Here is a 16,621-nt window from a genome sequence, read left to right on the forward strand (position 1 = left end):
ACAATGTTATTATGTACAGATCTTTTTTCAACAAGGCTTTAAGGTTCACCAATACACTAGGATCCTCTGAGAAACTGAAGCCAGTAGAACTTTTCTGGTACATGGCAGTATTTCAGTAAGGATACTCAGTAAGATTTTACGTGTTCTCTCTGTACAACATTACCAAAGAAATATTCTTCTCTGGCTTCAAATAAGGTAATACTTTTGAAGTATCAAAAATAAACCAATTCTTGCAAGAAGACAAAAGAATAAATGGAAGCTTTTGTTAGTGAAACAAGTCAATTTATTGTATTTCCAACAAGGCCTTTTTTTTCTCTATAATGAAACATACTACAATATTTTACAACATAACTTAGTTTTTTAATATCTCAGAAAGGAAACTTTTTTTTTTTTAAGGAAAGTAAATATTTTGGGAAGAATAACTACAAGAAGTTACTTTTTCAATTTTAATACAGTAACAGTTTGCCCCCCAGGTATATTAGCCAGCATTTTTTCCCTTAACAAATCCATCAAGTAAATATTAGCCAACAAAAAACCTACTTTTAGAAAATGAGGCAGAAAAGGCTTATATTTAAATAGGAAACGAGCAATCTAAAATACCAATCACATGTCACTTAACAAGGCAATGTATTTACATAATTAGGTATAAATTATTAATTATGCTGATTAAGGTCCTAGCAAAGACTCAATTGGGCTGACTTATCTCCAGTTCAAACAGCACTCACCTGGCTATTAAGTTAAACATCACAATGGAACTGGGTCTGTTTAACTAAGGGGGAAAAATCTCCTCATTATTGCACATCTTCTGTCATTAGAAACAAGGATAATTAAGTCAGGGCCATCTTGGTTCTGAATCTCTCCATTTTTGTTGGAAGAAGACTTACCATCTCTTTACTAAGCTCTAGCTCAACTTCTATTTCCTGGGCAGCTTCAGGGTGCTTCTCACAGTAATCAACAATAAATTTGTAATGTTCCAATGATGTTGCCAAATTTTCTAGCTCTTTCTTGGGATCTGCAGTGATGATTTTGCCATAGAGGCGGGCAACTCGAAACTTAGCTAACATGGCAGGGCGAAGAACATCTTCCCCTATATGCTCAGGAAAGACTTTATTTGGGTCTCTCAGAGAGTCTAAGAAGAGCTGATAGTACTTTAGTGCTGACTTATTCAGATTATTGATTTTTTTCACAATGTGTGAATCAGGATCCCTCAGCTTGTCAGCTATGGCAACCTTCAGATCCATCATATCATAGTAAGCATGTGCAATTTCAAACTGAATCTGCCTGTTGACCAACAGGTAATACTGTGGATTGAGGTCCACGATCAGGGGCTCTAGCATAGCTATTCTGCGTTTATGCATCTTGCACCGTCTCTCCATGTCAGTTTCAAAGAATGCAAGCACCTTAAACAGAGCGCTGTGGTCTTGGACAACTTCAATATGGTCAGTGACATAACCATCAATCTGAAAGAACTCTTTTGCCTCAAAGACATAGTGCTGACCCGTTAAGAAAAGCTCTCTGGCTTCTTCAAAATCTAAAGGTCTCAGATAGCTCACTTTCTCTTCCACTGCAGAGATGGCATCACACAGTTCACCGGTTCCAAACTGCACAGCTTTTTTCCTAACACTTTCTTCCTCATCTAGTTCTTTTTTCCTTAAAGCTCTAAGTTCAGATTGTTTATCAAGATCAAGCTCTCCTATGTTGTCCTGAAAGAAAAAAATAAATTATGGTTAAGGAAGACAGACACTGACTTGTCTCCTGCTGTCAGTACTAAAGCAAATTTAAGATCCCCTGGAGAAAGGAATGGCTACCCACTCCAGTGTTCTTGCCTGGAGAAATCCATGGGCAGAGGAGCCTGGCAGGCTACAGTCCAGGGGGTTGCAAAGAGTCGGACAAAACTGAGCAACTAACACACAACAGTAAAGACAAGAAAACCCTCTTACTTCCCAATCTGGTGGAGGGAGGTATTATAATCACATCTTTTAGACACGCAGTTGTGTCCAGCTCTTTGTGACCATATGGACTGTAGCCTGCTAGGCTCCTCTGTCCATGAGATTTCCCAGGCAAGATTATTGGAGTGGGTTGCCATTCCCTTTTCCAGGAGACCTTCTCAACCCAGGGATCCAACCTAGATCTCCCACATTGCAGGCAGATTCTTTATCACCTGAGCCACCAGGGAAGCCCACATCTTTTTAAAACTCCTAGTTTTTTTTAATATGTATCTATTTTTTTTATTTGACTGATCCAGCTCTTAACTGTGGCATGTGGGATTTTTTAGTTTGTGGCAAGCAAATTCTTACTTGCAGGCATTCAGGATCTAGTTCCCTGACCCAGGGATAGAACCCAGGCCTCCTGAATTGGGAGCGTGGAGTCTTAGCCACTGGACCACCAGGAAATCCTGACTTCTTTCTAGTTATATTCCAAGTAATTAAAAATGAAAGGAACTAGGAAAAAAGTAAATAACACAACTAAACTGTTTATTACTTTCCTCTTTGGGGAACTAACTCATTTATAGTTACTCCTTCAGATAACACAAATGCATATGAAAACGGTAAGAGTAAGAAATATTACATACATGTAACACATTGTTAGTATAGATATTTTAACATTACAGTAAGGCTGAAATCTGTCTTAAAAATATTGCAAAGAAATTCCATTAATAGCATAATGTTTATGCTAAGTTATTTAATAAAATATACTACAGAGAAATGCTCTAGGTCTCTCAAAGATACTAAAATAAAGACAGTGTTAAATCTACCATCATAGTTAAAGTTATCTCCCCTACCTCCTGGGGCAAAAAAAAAAAAAAGAGGAAGGAACTAAGATGGTTGAAAAATAGTCAGTTCATTCTCTTCTTCCTGGACGATAAAATTAAACATCAGATAACCAGTGGTCAGCCCCAAAGCCAGCTCTTCTCTTCATTTGAAAAGTCTTCTCTCTAGATCTGCATTGTTCAGAACAGAGTCATGTGCTGCGCGTGGATGACTACTGAGCATTTGAAATGTCCAAACTGAGATGTGATCAGTGTAAAATAATATACACCCAATTTCCAAGACTTAGTACAAATTATAAAATAGTGCAACAACTTTTTAGTATTAATGACAAATAGAAATGAATATTTCTTTATATATTCTAGGTGGAAGAAATACAAGTTAAAATTAATTTCACCTGCTTTTTTCTTTGTCTAATGTAACCATTTCCCAGGTGGTGCTAGTGGTAAAGAACCCACTTGCCAATGCAGGAGACATAAGAGACATGGGTTCGATCCCTGGGTCGGGAAGATGCCCTGGAGGAGGGCATGGCAACCTACTCCAGTATTCTTGCCTGTAGAATCCCAAGGACAGAGGAGCCTGGCAGGCTACAGTTCATGGGGTCACAAAGAGTTGGACACGACTAAAGCGACTTAGCACTGAGCACAATGTAGCCACTGGAAAACTTAAAGTGACATATGTAACTGGTTTTCTATTTCTGTTACTCAGCACAGCTCTACACAGGTGTCTCCATCTGTGCCCATGGTTGCCATCCACAGGAGAAGCACCCACAAATCTTCAGGTACACCGGGCTCTTATTAGGCTCCAGACCCATAACTAAAGCACCTCACACACCTCCTGCTCCTCTCAGGAGACTAGGACCCCTCATCCTCAATATGTCCACAATGGAACTCTCCCTCTTCCGCAAACAGGTTCCTATTCTACTCTTATTTTAGTGAAGGTCACTCCCTCGATCTGGACAGCCAGCCGATGCGGGAGAATCATCCTTGATGTCTCTCTCCTCTCTTAGCCCACACTTCGTGTCTATCATCAAATCCTTTCTGTCTTGCCCCCTAAATAACCTCTTGCACCCACTCTTTCCCACCATCTCTTCTGCCACCATCCTAGCCCAAGCTCCCTTCACATCTCACCCACACTGTTCCAGTGACCTAAGTAATCTTCCTCGTCCACGCCTGCCTTCCCTCAATCCTCCATTCTGCCACCTAAGTGATCAGTCCAAACCCTCCCGCCCCCCACCAAGGCTTCCAGTTATGGAAGGCCCAGCATGTTCCAGCCCTTTTCTAACTCGGCCTTCTATCACACATGCTCTCTCTGCTCCAGCCTCACAGGCCTTGCTCCATCATTTCCACCACCATGCTCCCTACACCTCAGCACTTTTCAACATGCTGCTTCAGCTCCTTGGAATGCTGTGCTTTTTCTCCAGTCTAGAAATTCCTACGCATTCCCAGAGCTTCCTTCGGATGTTACTTCCTCCCATTGTGACTTTTTTATATCTTGTGTCTCTCCTTTGTGGAACTTACTGAAGTTGCACTTCTGTATGACGTAAAAAACCAGGTCTATTTTTGTTCATCATAGTACAATGACTACTATAAACCTGTCAGAAATAAATACCTAAATTTGTTTATGTTATTAAACTTGAATTAAAGAAGGCTTTTCAGATAAGCAGATGACCAAAGGATGAAGCTAAGGTAACAGCCAGATTAAAGGAAATCTGAGTAATTTAGTGGTGTGGTCACTGTGTGAGTTTAAAACAAGCAGGTGGTAAATTCCAGTGCCCAGTCTGGAACGCACGGACTAAAGGAACGGCAAGCGTAAGCCACAGGGTGCTCTGCTCGACACGGTCACTTCAAATGTAGGCCCAAGCCTCTAAATCGTGTTTACTTACCTGCTTCCTGGCAGTGTCTTTATTTACACACTTTCTAGACTGCTTTCCGAGCAGAAGAATGCTGACAGATTTTCCAGGCTGCAGTTTCTCTAGACGTAAAACTCCCTAGTTCTTCTCCCCACACCCTTCCTTTTCCAAATATGCCTCATCTTTGCACTACCTCCAAAGTGCTCTCACCTTTGAAACACTCCTGCTTCTGGGGTTTTGTGGTTTGTTTGCTTTTATTTTGTATAGTAGTTTCACAAGGTTCTATATTTACTAGTAAAGCAGTTACACTTTAATGCATGTAAACAGAAGAGAGGCCTGACAACTCCTCCAGGAAAGTCTCCTGGAGAATATGCATCCAAATGATTTATTTTCCTCTGTAGTGTTAGTCTCTCAGCTGTGTCTGACTCTTTGTGACCCCAGGGACTGTAGCCCTCCAGGCTTCTCCGTCCATGGAATTCTCTAGACAAGAATACTAGAATGGGTTGCCATTCCCTTCTCCAGGGGAATCTTCCTGACCCAGGGATAGAATCTGGGTCTTCTGCATTGCAAGCAGATTCTTTACCATCTGAGCCACCAGAGCTCTGATTTGGAACTAGAATCCATTAAGTATGGATTAGTAATAGTGGTATCAACAATGATAGTTAACACTGATTGAGGACTTAGTTACCTCTTTCTGAGCCCTTTATACATATTTAACTCACAGGAACACTATTAAGTAATATTATTATCTCCATCTTACTTGTGAGGAAACTGAGACACAGAGAAGTTAACTGCCATGGAGACACAGCCACAAACTAACAGGGCTGTTTCCAGATACATTCATACTTAGATTTTTATCAATATATATATTTACTGTCTGAAGTATATAAAGATTAGTAAGATTTCCTGCCATCAGGTTGCTTCCAGTCTAAGAAGAGGTAAAGGAATAAGATAAGAATATGAATAAGAATAATACAAAGTCAAGTGACTTAGGGAGGGTTCTTGAGGGAGAAGAGATCTGTAGGCTTTAAGAATTGTATATACATTCAATAGTTTTTGAGCACCTGTTATGTCTAGAAATTGGTACATAGTATGAATATGATGAAGACTTCCCTCTGATGGGGCTTATGCTCTATCCAATGGCAAGTCTTGAAGGAAGAGGTGCTGTTTGAGACAGCCTTAATGGATGAGTAAGATTTGGATAGGCTGAGACAGGGAAAGCAAGAAACAAGCTTTCTGCATGCCACGAATAATACACATGCAGTGAGCCAATGAGCATACTTCCCATTTTAAGCTTTTACTTACATCCTACTGTTTAAGACAGAAAAGATCACTTTTGACTGTATTACCTGCATGGAAAGTTGGGCGTTCTGCATGAGAGTCAAACAGTACTTGATCCAGCATCTTGCTATTTCCCCTTTTCTTTGGTGATAAAGCTCTGGCACATCTCCTTCAGCTTCCGTAGCTAAAAGGTACAACGTGACTTGTGTAAGCCAATGGTCACAACTGTAATTTTCATTGTGTATGCCATTCTTCTTTATATCACTCTTGATTATAAAAATAACAAGTCCTAACTGAAGCAGTGGGAAGAAACTCACCCAAAATTCCTACCACCCAGAGGTTCTTTCTAGTTTTTTTTCTTTTGTATTACCTACAGGTAGAAACTAAGGTCACCACATATATTAAATTTTGAGTACAAGCACCTCAGATATTGCTGGATTGGTTCCAGATCACCGCAGTAAAATGAGTCTCATGAATTTTTGGTTTTCTGTGGCTTATAAAAGTTAAGGTTTGCACTATGGTCTAGTCTATTAAGTGTGCAATAGCATTGTCTTAACAATGTACACATTCTCATTAAAAAATACTTTATTGCTAAAAAAAATGCTAAACATCATTTAAGGCTTCAGAGTCATAATCTTTTTTTTTTTGGTTAGAGGGTCTTGCCTCATTGCTGAGGGCTGCTGACTGATCAGGGTGCTGGTTACTGAAGGCTGAGGTAGGGAGGCTGTGGCCGTTCCTTAAAATAAGACAACAGAGAAGTTTGCTGCATGATGGACTCTTTCTTTCAGGAACAATGTCTTCTGTAGAATGCAATGCTATTTGATAGCATTTTACCCACAGTAGAACTTCTCTCAAAATTAGTCAATCCTCTCAAACCCTGCCACTACTTTATCAAGTTTATGTAATATTCTAACTCCTTTGTTGTCATTTCAACAATTTTCACAGTATCTTCACCTGGAGTAGATACCATCTCAAGAAACCACTTTCTTTGCTCATCCCTAAGAATCAAGTCCTCATCTGTCAAAATTTAGCATGAGATTGTAGCAACTCAGACAAACCTTCAGGTTCAACATTTTTAAAATATTTATTTACCTATTTATTCAGCTGCACTGGGTCTCAGTCGTGACGGATGAGAGCTCTGGTTGTGGCATGTGGAATCTAATTACCTGAAAAGGGACCAAATGTCGGTCCCTTGCTTTGAGAGCTATTAGCCACTGGACTACCGGGGAAGTCCCCTAGGTTCAACTTTTCATTTTAGTTCTCATGCTATTTCTACTATATCTGCAGTTACTTCCTCCACTACAGTCTTGCAGCCCTCAAAATCATCCCTGAGGGTCTGGTCAACTTATTCCAAACTGCTGTTAATGTTGATATTTTGACCTCTTCCCATGAATTACAAATCTTCTTAATGACATCTAGAATGGTGAATCCTTTCCAGCAGATTTTCAATTTACTTTACCCAGATATATCAGAGGAGTCGCATCTACGGCAGTGATAGCCTCATGATTTTTTTCTTCAAATAATAAGACTTGAAAGTCGAAATGACTCCTTGATCTATGGGTTACAGAATGAATGTTGTGTTAGCAAACAACATTAATCGTAAGTACATCTCCATAAGAGCTCTTGGATGACCCAGGTACACTGTCAAGGAGCTATAATACTTTGAAAGGAATTTTTTTTTTGGAACAGTAGGTCTCATCGATGAGCTTAAAATTTCCAGGAAACCATGTGTTGTCATCCAGGTTTTGTTGCTCCATTTACAGAGCACAGGTAGCATGACTGGCATAAAGCATAATCAGCATAATTTTTAAGGACCCTAGGATTTTCAGAATGGTAAAATCACCAGCTGCACTAGCCCCTAACAAGAGTCAGCAGTTTGTCCTTTGAAGCCAGGCACTGACTTCTCCCCAGCTATGAAAAGTCCTAGATGGCCTCTTCCAACAGAAGGCTGTTGCGGCCATACTGAAAGTCTGTGTAGTGTAGCCACCTTCATTAACGATCTTAGCTGGATCTTCTGGGTAACTCGCTACTTCACCTTGCCCTTTTATGTTATGGAGACGACTTCCTTCTGTAAATCTCAACTTCAAACTTTTCTTCTGCAGCTTCCTCACCCCTCTCAGCCTCCACAGAATTGAAGAAAATTAGGGCCCTGCTCTGGATTAGCCTTTGGCTTAGAGGAATGTTGTGGCTGGTTTGATCTTCTATCCAGACCACTAAAACTTTCTCCATTATCAGCAGTAAGGCTGTTTTGCTTTCTTATCATTTGTGTGTTCACTGGAGTAGCACTTCTAACGTCCTTCAGCAACTTTTTCTTTGCATTCATAACTTGGCTAACTTGCACAAGAGGGAGTATCTTCTGGCCCATTTTTACATGCATTCCTCACTAAGTTTAATCATTTCTAGCTTTTAGCTTCAAGTGTGAGATGTGCAACTCTTCCTTTTACTTCAAGGTCATGGTAGGGTTATTAACTGATCTAATTTTGATAATGCTGTGTCTTCAGGAAATAGAGAGGCCCAAGGAGAGGGAGGGCAACACAAGGCAACAGCCAGTCAGTGGAGCAGTCAGAACACGTTTACCAACTAACGTTACCATCTTATATGGACACAGTCAGTGGCACCCAAAACAATTTCAACAGTGAAAGATCACTGATCACAGGCCATCATAACAAATAATGATGAAAAAGTGTGAAATATAGGCATTACCAAAGTGTGATAAAGACATGAATTGAGAAAATGCTCTTAGAAAAACAGTATTAAAAAAAAAAAAAAGAAAAGAAAAACAGTATTGATCAATTGCTCCAGAGTTGCCACAAAACATTTTTTTTTTTAATTCAGTGAAATGTAATAAAATGAGGGCTTCCCTGATGGCTCAGATGGTAAAGAATCTGCTCCCAATGCGGGAGACCCAGGTTCGATCCCTGGATCGGGAAGATACCCTGGAGCAGGGAATGGCAACCCAAACTCTTGCCTGGAGAATTCCATGGACAGAAGAGCCTGGTGGGTTACAGTCTACGGGGTCACAAAGAGTCGGACATGACTGAGCGACTAACACAACATACTTATCACTATCAACTCTTTAACGTCATTTTTAAGTCCAGCATCATGGACAATGTATAGAAATATATTTCTATACTTCAGTCATTCTTCTAATACTGGCCACTGTTTCCAATTCCTCTTTACAAACAACTCTAAACAGGAAGATCTCTGTACATAGATTTGTCTGGATTTTCAATTATTTCCTTAAGATAGATTCCTAGATGTGAAATTTACTGGGTCAGAGTTTACACCATTTAAAATGTTCTTGATACACACGCCAAATTATTTTCAACAAATACTCTAACAACATATAAGGCTGCTCAATAAAGTCATTTTAAAAACACTGAACACAGCCAATGTTTTAGCTTTCTACTTTGAAGAGTAAAAACAAAGCCTCTCACTGGAGGTTTAGTTCTCATTAACTATTTATATTTGTGGACAAATAACCTTTTAGACTTCAACCAATCTATGATTAATTGAATGTAATAAGAGAAAAAAAATTAATTTTATAATGTATACTCCTCTAACTCAGCCTCTGTATTCTTCTGATCCTTAATGATACAGTTACTTTATTATAAAACTTGTTAGGTGACCAACACAGTTTTTAGACTGAGATAACTGACGTATTATATTAGTTCCAGGTGTACAACATAATGGGATGAGACCTTTTAAGACCTACTCTGTTAGCAAATTTCAAATATGCAATCAATACACTGTAACACACTATGCTGTACCTTACATCCCCACGACTTATAAATTTTATGACGCCCTTCACATTCACCCACACCCACCTCTGGCAACCACCAATGTGTTCTCTGTACCTAGGAATTGTGTTTTCTTGGATTCCACATAGAAGTGAAATCATACAGTGTGTGCCATTCTCTGATTTCACTTAGTATAATGCCCTAAGGTCCATTCATGTTGTCAAAAATGGCAAGATTTGTTTTCTTCTTTTTCTCTATCTTTCCACATACCATTGTAATAGCTAAAATTTACTTTTCACTTTCCAAAAAACCATTTTCATCCCTAGTAAGAACATACACTTTAGGTATTTTAAGTATCTTATTAGAAACCAACACCCATTATCATGATGTTCAGCCTGTTGTACAGAACAAGTTTGGGAAAACTTTTTCCCAAACACTGTAGGTTTGATTTTTATCTGTCCTGAGCCTTTGCAAGGTTGCAGAGCCCCCCAACCAATTTCAGAGAGCAGAGATCAGGACAGCGGCTCTACCTGGGGAGAAGCAAGTTGCTCATCTCCCAGCAGTGATAAGTCACTGATCAGCTGGATCATGTCCTTCATATGAATGTTTGGTTCTGTAGAAAAGGCGATTTTTAATCCCAACAGTAAAACTTTTCTACCTGGATTCTAAGGAAACAATATACAGCTGATTCTCATCATTCATGGTAGTTATGTTCTATAAAGTCACTGTGAATAATAAATTAGGGAACGCTAAAATACCACACCTAGGGGAAACAGAGTTAGGTTCTAATGAGCTTCTGGACACACTATTTTCATCAAGTGATCAATATATAACATTTTACATGCATTTCTGTTTAAAGACACCTTGTTTCATGTCTAACTACTGACTCTAACAATGAACTCGTGGCCAACAGCACTGTCGCCTGTGCCTGAATGAAGCTTGTCTAACACTGCATTTTCTCCAGAAGGTGCTTCACAGCCTTCATGTGCTTATGAACACTAGATACCACCTCAGCACTACAGCTGGGGGCCATTTTAAACAACAAAATGCAGAACAATCTGAAAAGTGTGGAACTAAATAGACCACAAAAAGTATACTTGCTTATAGTATGAGGGCTTGAAATGAGAAGGCAGAGCATTACCTTGATCAACCTCAAATGGTAATGTGCACCTCAGGTGTCTTAAACCCTCTGGCTCTCTGCAAATGACCACAGAAGTGCCTCGAGTAATAATCTTGGGGTTATAAGTACATTGTAGCAAGTAGGCAAATTCAAAGATATGAAGCCCTTGATCTTTCCTTTTTAGACATAGTTTATGGATTATAGCTTATGGATATGAGTAAGTGACCTCCTTAAGGTCTGGAACCAAAAGTAACTGGACTGATACCATACTAAAATGTGCTCAGAGGTCCTATGTGGGCATATTACTGTTTTTTTTTTTTTTTTTAATATTATAGTTAATTACGGAGAAGGCAATGGCACCCCACTCCAGTACTCTTGCCTGGAAAATCCCATGGGCGGAGGAGCCTGGTGGGCTGCAGTCCATGGGGTCGCGAAGAGTCGGACACACTGAGCGACTTCACTTTCACTTTTCACTTTCATGCATTGGAGAAGGAAATGGCAACCCACTCCAGTGTTCTTGCTGGAGAATCCCAGGGACGGGGGAGCCTGGTGGGCTGCTGTCTATGTGGTCGCACAGAGTCTGACGCCACTGAAGTGACTTAGCAGTAGCAGCAGCATAATTAACAATGTTGTGTTAGTGTACAGCAGAGTAACTCAGTTATACATATACATGTATCATTTTTCAAATTCTTTTTCCATTTAGGTTATTACAGCATATTGAGCAGAGTTCCCTATGCTATACAGGAGGTCCTTTCACGTAATCTATTTTAAATACAACAGTGTGTACATGTCAATCCCAAATTCCCAATCTAACCCTTCTCCCAATTTTCCCGCCTGGTAACCATGAATTTATTCTCCAAATTGGGGAGTTTGTTTCTCATTTGTAAAGAAGTTCATTTGTATCATCTTTTTTAGATTTCACTTAAAAGTGGTATCATATGGTATTTGTTTTTTCCTGTCTGCACTTAGTATGATAATCTCCAGGTCCATCCATGTTGCTACAAACAGCACTACTCCATTCTGTTTAATGGCTGAGTAATATTTCATTGAAAAGACAACCCAAAGAATGGGAGAAAATATTTGTAAATGATGTGATGGACAATGGATTAATCTCCAAAATTTAAAAATAGCTCACATGGTTCAACAGCAAAACAACCTAATCAAAAATGGGCAGAAGACCTGAATAGACATTTCTCCAAAGACATTTAGATAGCCAAGAGGCACATGAAAAAATGCTCAACATTGCTACTTATTAGAGAAATGAGGTATCACCCCACACCAGTCAGAATGGCCATCATCAAAAAGTCTACTAATAATAAATGCTGGAGAGGGTGTAGAGAAAAGGGAACTCTCCCACATTGTTGGCAGGAATGTAATTTGGTGCAGCCACTATGGAGAGCAGTATGGAAGGTCCTTAAGAAACTAAAAACAGATGAACTACCATACGATCTAGCAATCCCACTCCTGGGCATATATCTGGAGAAAACCACGGTTCAGGAGGATGCATGCACCTCCGTGTTCACTGCAGCACCGTTGACAGCAGCCAAGTCATAGAAACAACCTAAATGTCCACTGACAGATTAACTAAAGAAGGTGTGGCACATATATACACAGTGGAATATTACTTGGCCATTAAAAAGACACTGCTATATTTACAATAGGTTACCTACAAGGCCCTACTGTAGAGCACATGGAACTTTGCTGTTTTCCTGAAACATAACACTGTTAACTAACTATACTCCAATATAAAATAAAATTTTTAAATAATTCTAGAAAGTTCCAAAAGCAAAACTTGAATTTGCCACATGTTGTCCATTACTTATATAGCATTTACACTGTATTTAGTACTGTAAATTCTCTAGAGATGATTTAATATATACAAGAGAGGATGTGTATTGGTTATATGCATTATGACTGGAGCATCCACAGGTGTTTGCTATCTGGGGGGGGATGGGGGGGCGGTCCTGGAACCAATCTCCTGTGGACACCAAGGGGCAACTGCACCCAAGAATTGCTGGATCACATACAGCTCTATTTTTAATTTCTTGCAGAGCTTCCATACAGTTTTCATAGTGGTTACACCAATTTACAATACCACCATAGTGCACACGGGTCCCCTTTTCTACACCTTCACCAACACTTGTTATTTCTTGTCTTCTTGATAATGGCCAATTAATACATGTGAAGCGATAGCTTGTTTTGGTTCTGACTGGCTCAAATACACACGCTGACTGTGCTGTGATTTATAAAACTAAGTGAAACACTATAATTAAAACTAGATATTTGGACACATCACATATATAGTATTCCAACCAAAAACGTATAATCTGAATCTTAGTGTAAGGAAACAAACACCGAATGGTAGAAAATCTATAAAATAAGAGGCCTATATTTTTTCAAAAATGCCTGATGAAAGAAAAGCTGAGGAACTGGTCCAGATTAAAGACGACTAAAGAGATGTGACAACTACTATGGAAAACAGTATGCAGGTTCCCTAAAAAACTGAAAATAGACCTACCCTATGATCCTGCAATCCCACTCCTGGACATATATCCAAAGAGAACCATAATTCAAAATGATATGCACACCCCAATATTCACTGCAGCACTATTTACAATACCCAGGAAATGGAAGCAAGAATGGATAAACAGAAGAATGGATAAAGATCTGGTACATATATACAATGGATTATTGCTCAGACATAAAAAAAATTAAACAATGTCATCTGCAGCAACACGGATGGACTTAGAGATATGAGTGAAGTCAGAGAAAGACAAGTATCATATGCTATCACTCATACAGGAAATCTTAAAAACGGTACAAATGAACCTATTTATAAAATAGAAATAACAGGGAGGAAAGCAGGGCAGGGAGGGACAAACTGGGAGACTGGGACTGACATACACACATTCTCTCTCTCTCTAAGTCGCTTCAGTCGTGTCCGACTCTGTGCGACCCCATAGACGGCAGCCCACCAGGCTCCGCCATCCCTGGGATTCTCCAGGCAAGAACACTGGAGTGGGCTGCATTTCCTTCTCCAATGCATGAAAGTGAAAAGTGAAAGTGAAGTCGCTCAGCTGTATCCAACTCTTAGCGACCCCATGGACTGCAGCCTACCAGGCTCCTCCGTCCATGGGATTTTCCTGGCAAGAGTACTGGAGTGGGGTGCCACTACCTTCTCCGGACATATACACATTACTATATATAAAACAGATAACTAATAAGGACATACTGTATACCACAGGGAACTCTTCTCAATATTCTGTAATGACCTATATGGGAAAAGAATCTTTATCATCTGAGCCACCAGGGTAGCCCCTGGGAAAAGAATCTAAAGACTGGATAGATGTATATGCAAAGCTGATTCACTTTGATGTACAGCAGAAACTAACAACACTATAAATCAACTATACGTCAATAAAATTTTTTTTTAAGTACTAGAGAAACTAGTTGAAACTCCAGTACTTTGGCCACCTCATTGGAAAAGACTGTGATGCTGGGAGGGATTGGGGGCGGGAGGAGAAGGGGACGACAGAGGATGAGATGGCTGGATGGCATCACTGACTCGATGGACATGAGTTTGAGCGAACTCCGGGAGTTGGTGATGGACAGGGAAGCCTGGCGTGCTGTTATTCATGGGATCGCAAAGAGTCAGACACGACTGAGCGACTGAACTGAACTGAGAGAAACTAGTACTATAGAGAAACTGCTACAAAGGATGTTATGGAGACAGCTGCTAAATATGAATTATAGATAAAAGAACTGTATCTATGTTACTTCCTGTTCTATGATTATGTAAGAAAATATTTTTCGGAAAAACTCGCTGAAGTATTAGGGGGTAATGGAGCCTAAACATATCTGCAAATGAGGCAAATATAAAAATTTGGTGAGTTCAGATGGGCCTATGGTAATTCTTTGTTCTGTTCTTGAATTTTCTAAAGTAACATGATTTCAAAAATAAAATGATTTTTTTAAAAGTTATATAATGAAACATGTACACATAAACTTACTGTCTTCTGTGGTTCGGATCTTTCCAATTTGACCAAAAATGACATTAGCAGCTGATAAACAGTGTCTGGCCTCCATAAAGCATTGCTGTTGCAGAAATAAGAATAAATTCAATTATCACAAAACCTTATTTGCAATAGATACTTGCATAGTCTCTTAATATGGGAAAAGCTCTAAATTCAGGTAAAAAACACTACTAAGGAGACCCTGTATGGTAACTAAACAAGAAAGTATATAAGATATGTCTGAATATTATTTGGTTAAAAAACTATCTTAAAGATTAAAATAACAATACCCTCAAACTCTTAATAATCCAAACTGCCTGGAGAAATGCTTGCTGATTGGAAACTAGCCCCTTCAGGAATCAGTCAGCAGAAAAGAACGGCTGTCATCCTAGAGTCCACCACGCATCCGCGTCCTCTAAGCTTCAGTCTGAATAGCCGAGTTACATTGTGTCAACGGACTGGAAGATTTCATCTTTTTCAAGTTTAGAGATCCCCTTTAAATCCAATCATTCAAAGGCAAGCAGGATAAATACTGATAAGAGATTCCTGTCTTCTGAAATCTTTCCAATTGTACATATAATGAGGCTTCCCAAGTTTTGAAGTCAACAGACTTCCACAGACAAACTCTATGGAACTGCTTTACCAACACAGTTGAAGACTTTACAATCAAACCAGGGCATGGTAAGCTTCTCAAACCCTTGGAGAAGATCTCCTTGTTACTTACTTTACATGTGTCATGTAAGTCACAGGAATACTCGGCAGAAGTACCAAGTTAAAAGTCAAATTTTAGTTGGAAGCCACCCTTGTTAAATGTCTATTTCATATTAGTAACACTGATTTTGCTAAGGTGGTTTTTAACAGTTGACTATGACTTTAAAATCTCAGCACTCAATGTATCTCCCCATTATGGTAAATTCAGAAGCCATCTTGAGCACAGCTGGGTACCATGTGTAGTACTAGCCCAGCAGTATCTACAGATCAAAATATTGGTGTTAAACCTCAAAATCCAAAAGACAGTTACAGTTTATAAAGAAGTTTTAACTGTTGGTCTGTGACTTCTTATTCATTATCACTTCAGCACTGTCCAGACTGGTTATCTGAAAGCAACCACTGTTAGAACTAACAGTGAGTGTGCATGGTGTCCCCTACGTGGCTGGTAAATGTGGGACTTTAGCACCTGCAAGGCAGGGACTCACTACGTAGCAAAACCTCATGGAACCAGATGAAATGACAGTGACATAAATGACAATTGTATTTAAAAAAATAAAAAGGCTCAAATCTCTCTTCACATTATAACTTAGCTAGTTGGAACAAAACTTACAAAACACTTTGGTAAAAAAAGAAAAAATAAAAGCACAGGGTGGGGGGACGTCCTCATGAAATTTACTGCATGCTCTACATAAGCAATGCTTAACAACTTTAAACTTGTAATTACACTTTAACATCTGGATATCTTAGTACAATTACAGTGAATAATTTTAAAGTTGCTAAACAAAATAAGGTGCTTCTGGGAACTATTTTAAAAAGTGCCACAAGCAGAAGCACCAGGTAAGTTTTGATGATCACAATGAAATGAATTAATGAGATTTAGATTTAACTGAATGCTCTGATATATGCAGTAGCGTTACTTACACGCTTGATCTTAGACCAAAGTCCTAGAAGCGATGCTGTAGTCACCACAGCCCTTTCTCTCCTGCTAATAGCTTTTCTGAATGAAATTCTGTGGGACAATACTTTAAACACAGGGCGCATTTATAGAACCAGCACTAACAAGACACTTAGGAAGGATATAGGCCCAGTAAGGATACAGCAGCAGATAAAGAGAGATCTAAGAAGGAACTCTGATA

General features: G+C 39.3%; 1 protein-coding gene across 1 annotated transcript in view; it reads right to left on the reverse strand.

Annotated features, from left to right (window-relative positions):
* Window positions 1-260: 260 nt before the first annotated feature.
* Window positions 261-16,621, reverse strand: part of KIFBP (kinesin family binding protein) — a 62,196-nt gene continuing 45,835 nt past the window's right edge. The window contains exons 5-7 of the mRNA XM_005911233.2: window positions 14,772-14,856; window positions 5,970-6,085; window positions 261-1,703 (exon numbers count right to left, since the gene is read on the reverse strand). Of these exons, the coding sequence (XP_005911295.2) occupies window positions 828-1,703; window positions 5,970-6,085; window positions 14,772-14,856 (1,077 nt within the window). The 3' untranslated portion in view covers window positions 261-827. The remainder of the gene's footprint in view (window positions 1,704-5,969; window positions 6,086-14,771; window positions 14,857-16,621) is intronic.

The sequence above is a fragment of the Bos mutus genome, chromosome 28 (genome assembly GCF_027580195.1).
Source record: "Bos mutus isolate GX-2022 chromosome 28, NWIPB_WYAK_1.1, whole genome shotgun sequence".
In the NCBI taxonomy this organism is placed as follows: domain Eukaryota; kingdom Metazoa; phylum Chordata; class Mammalia; order Artiodactyla; family Bovidae; genus Bos; species Bos mutus.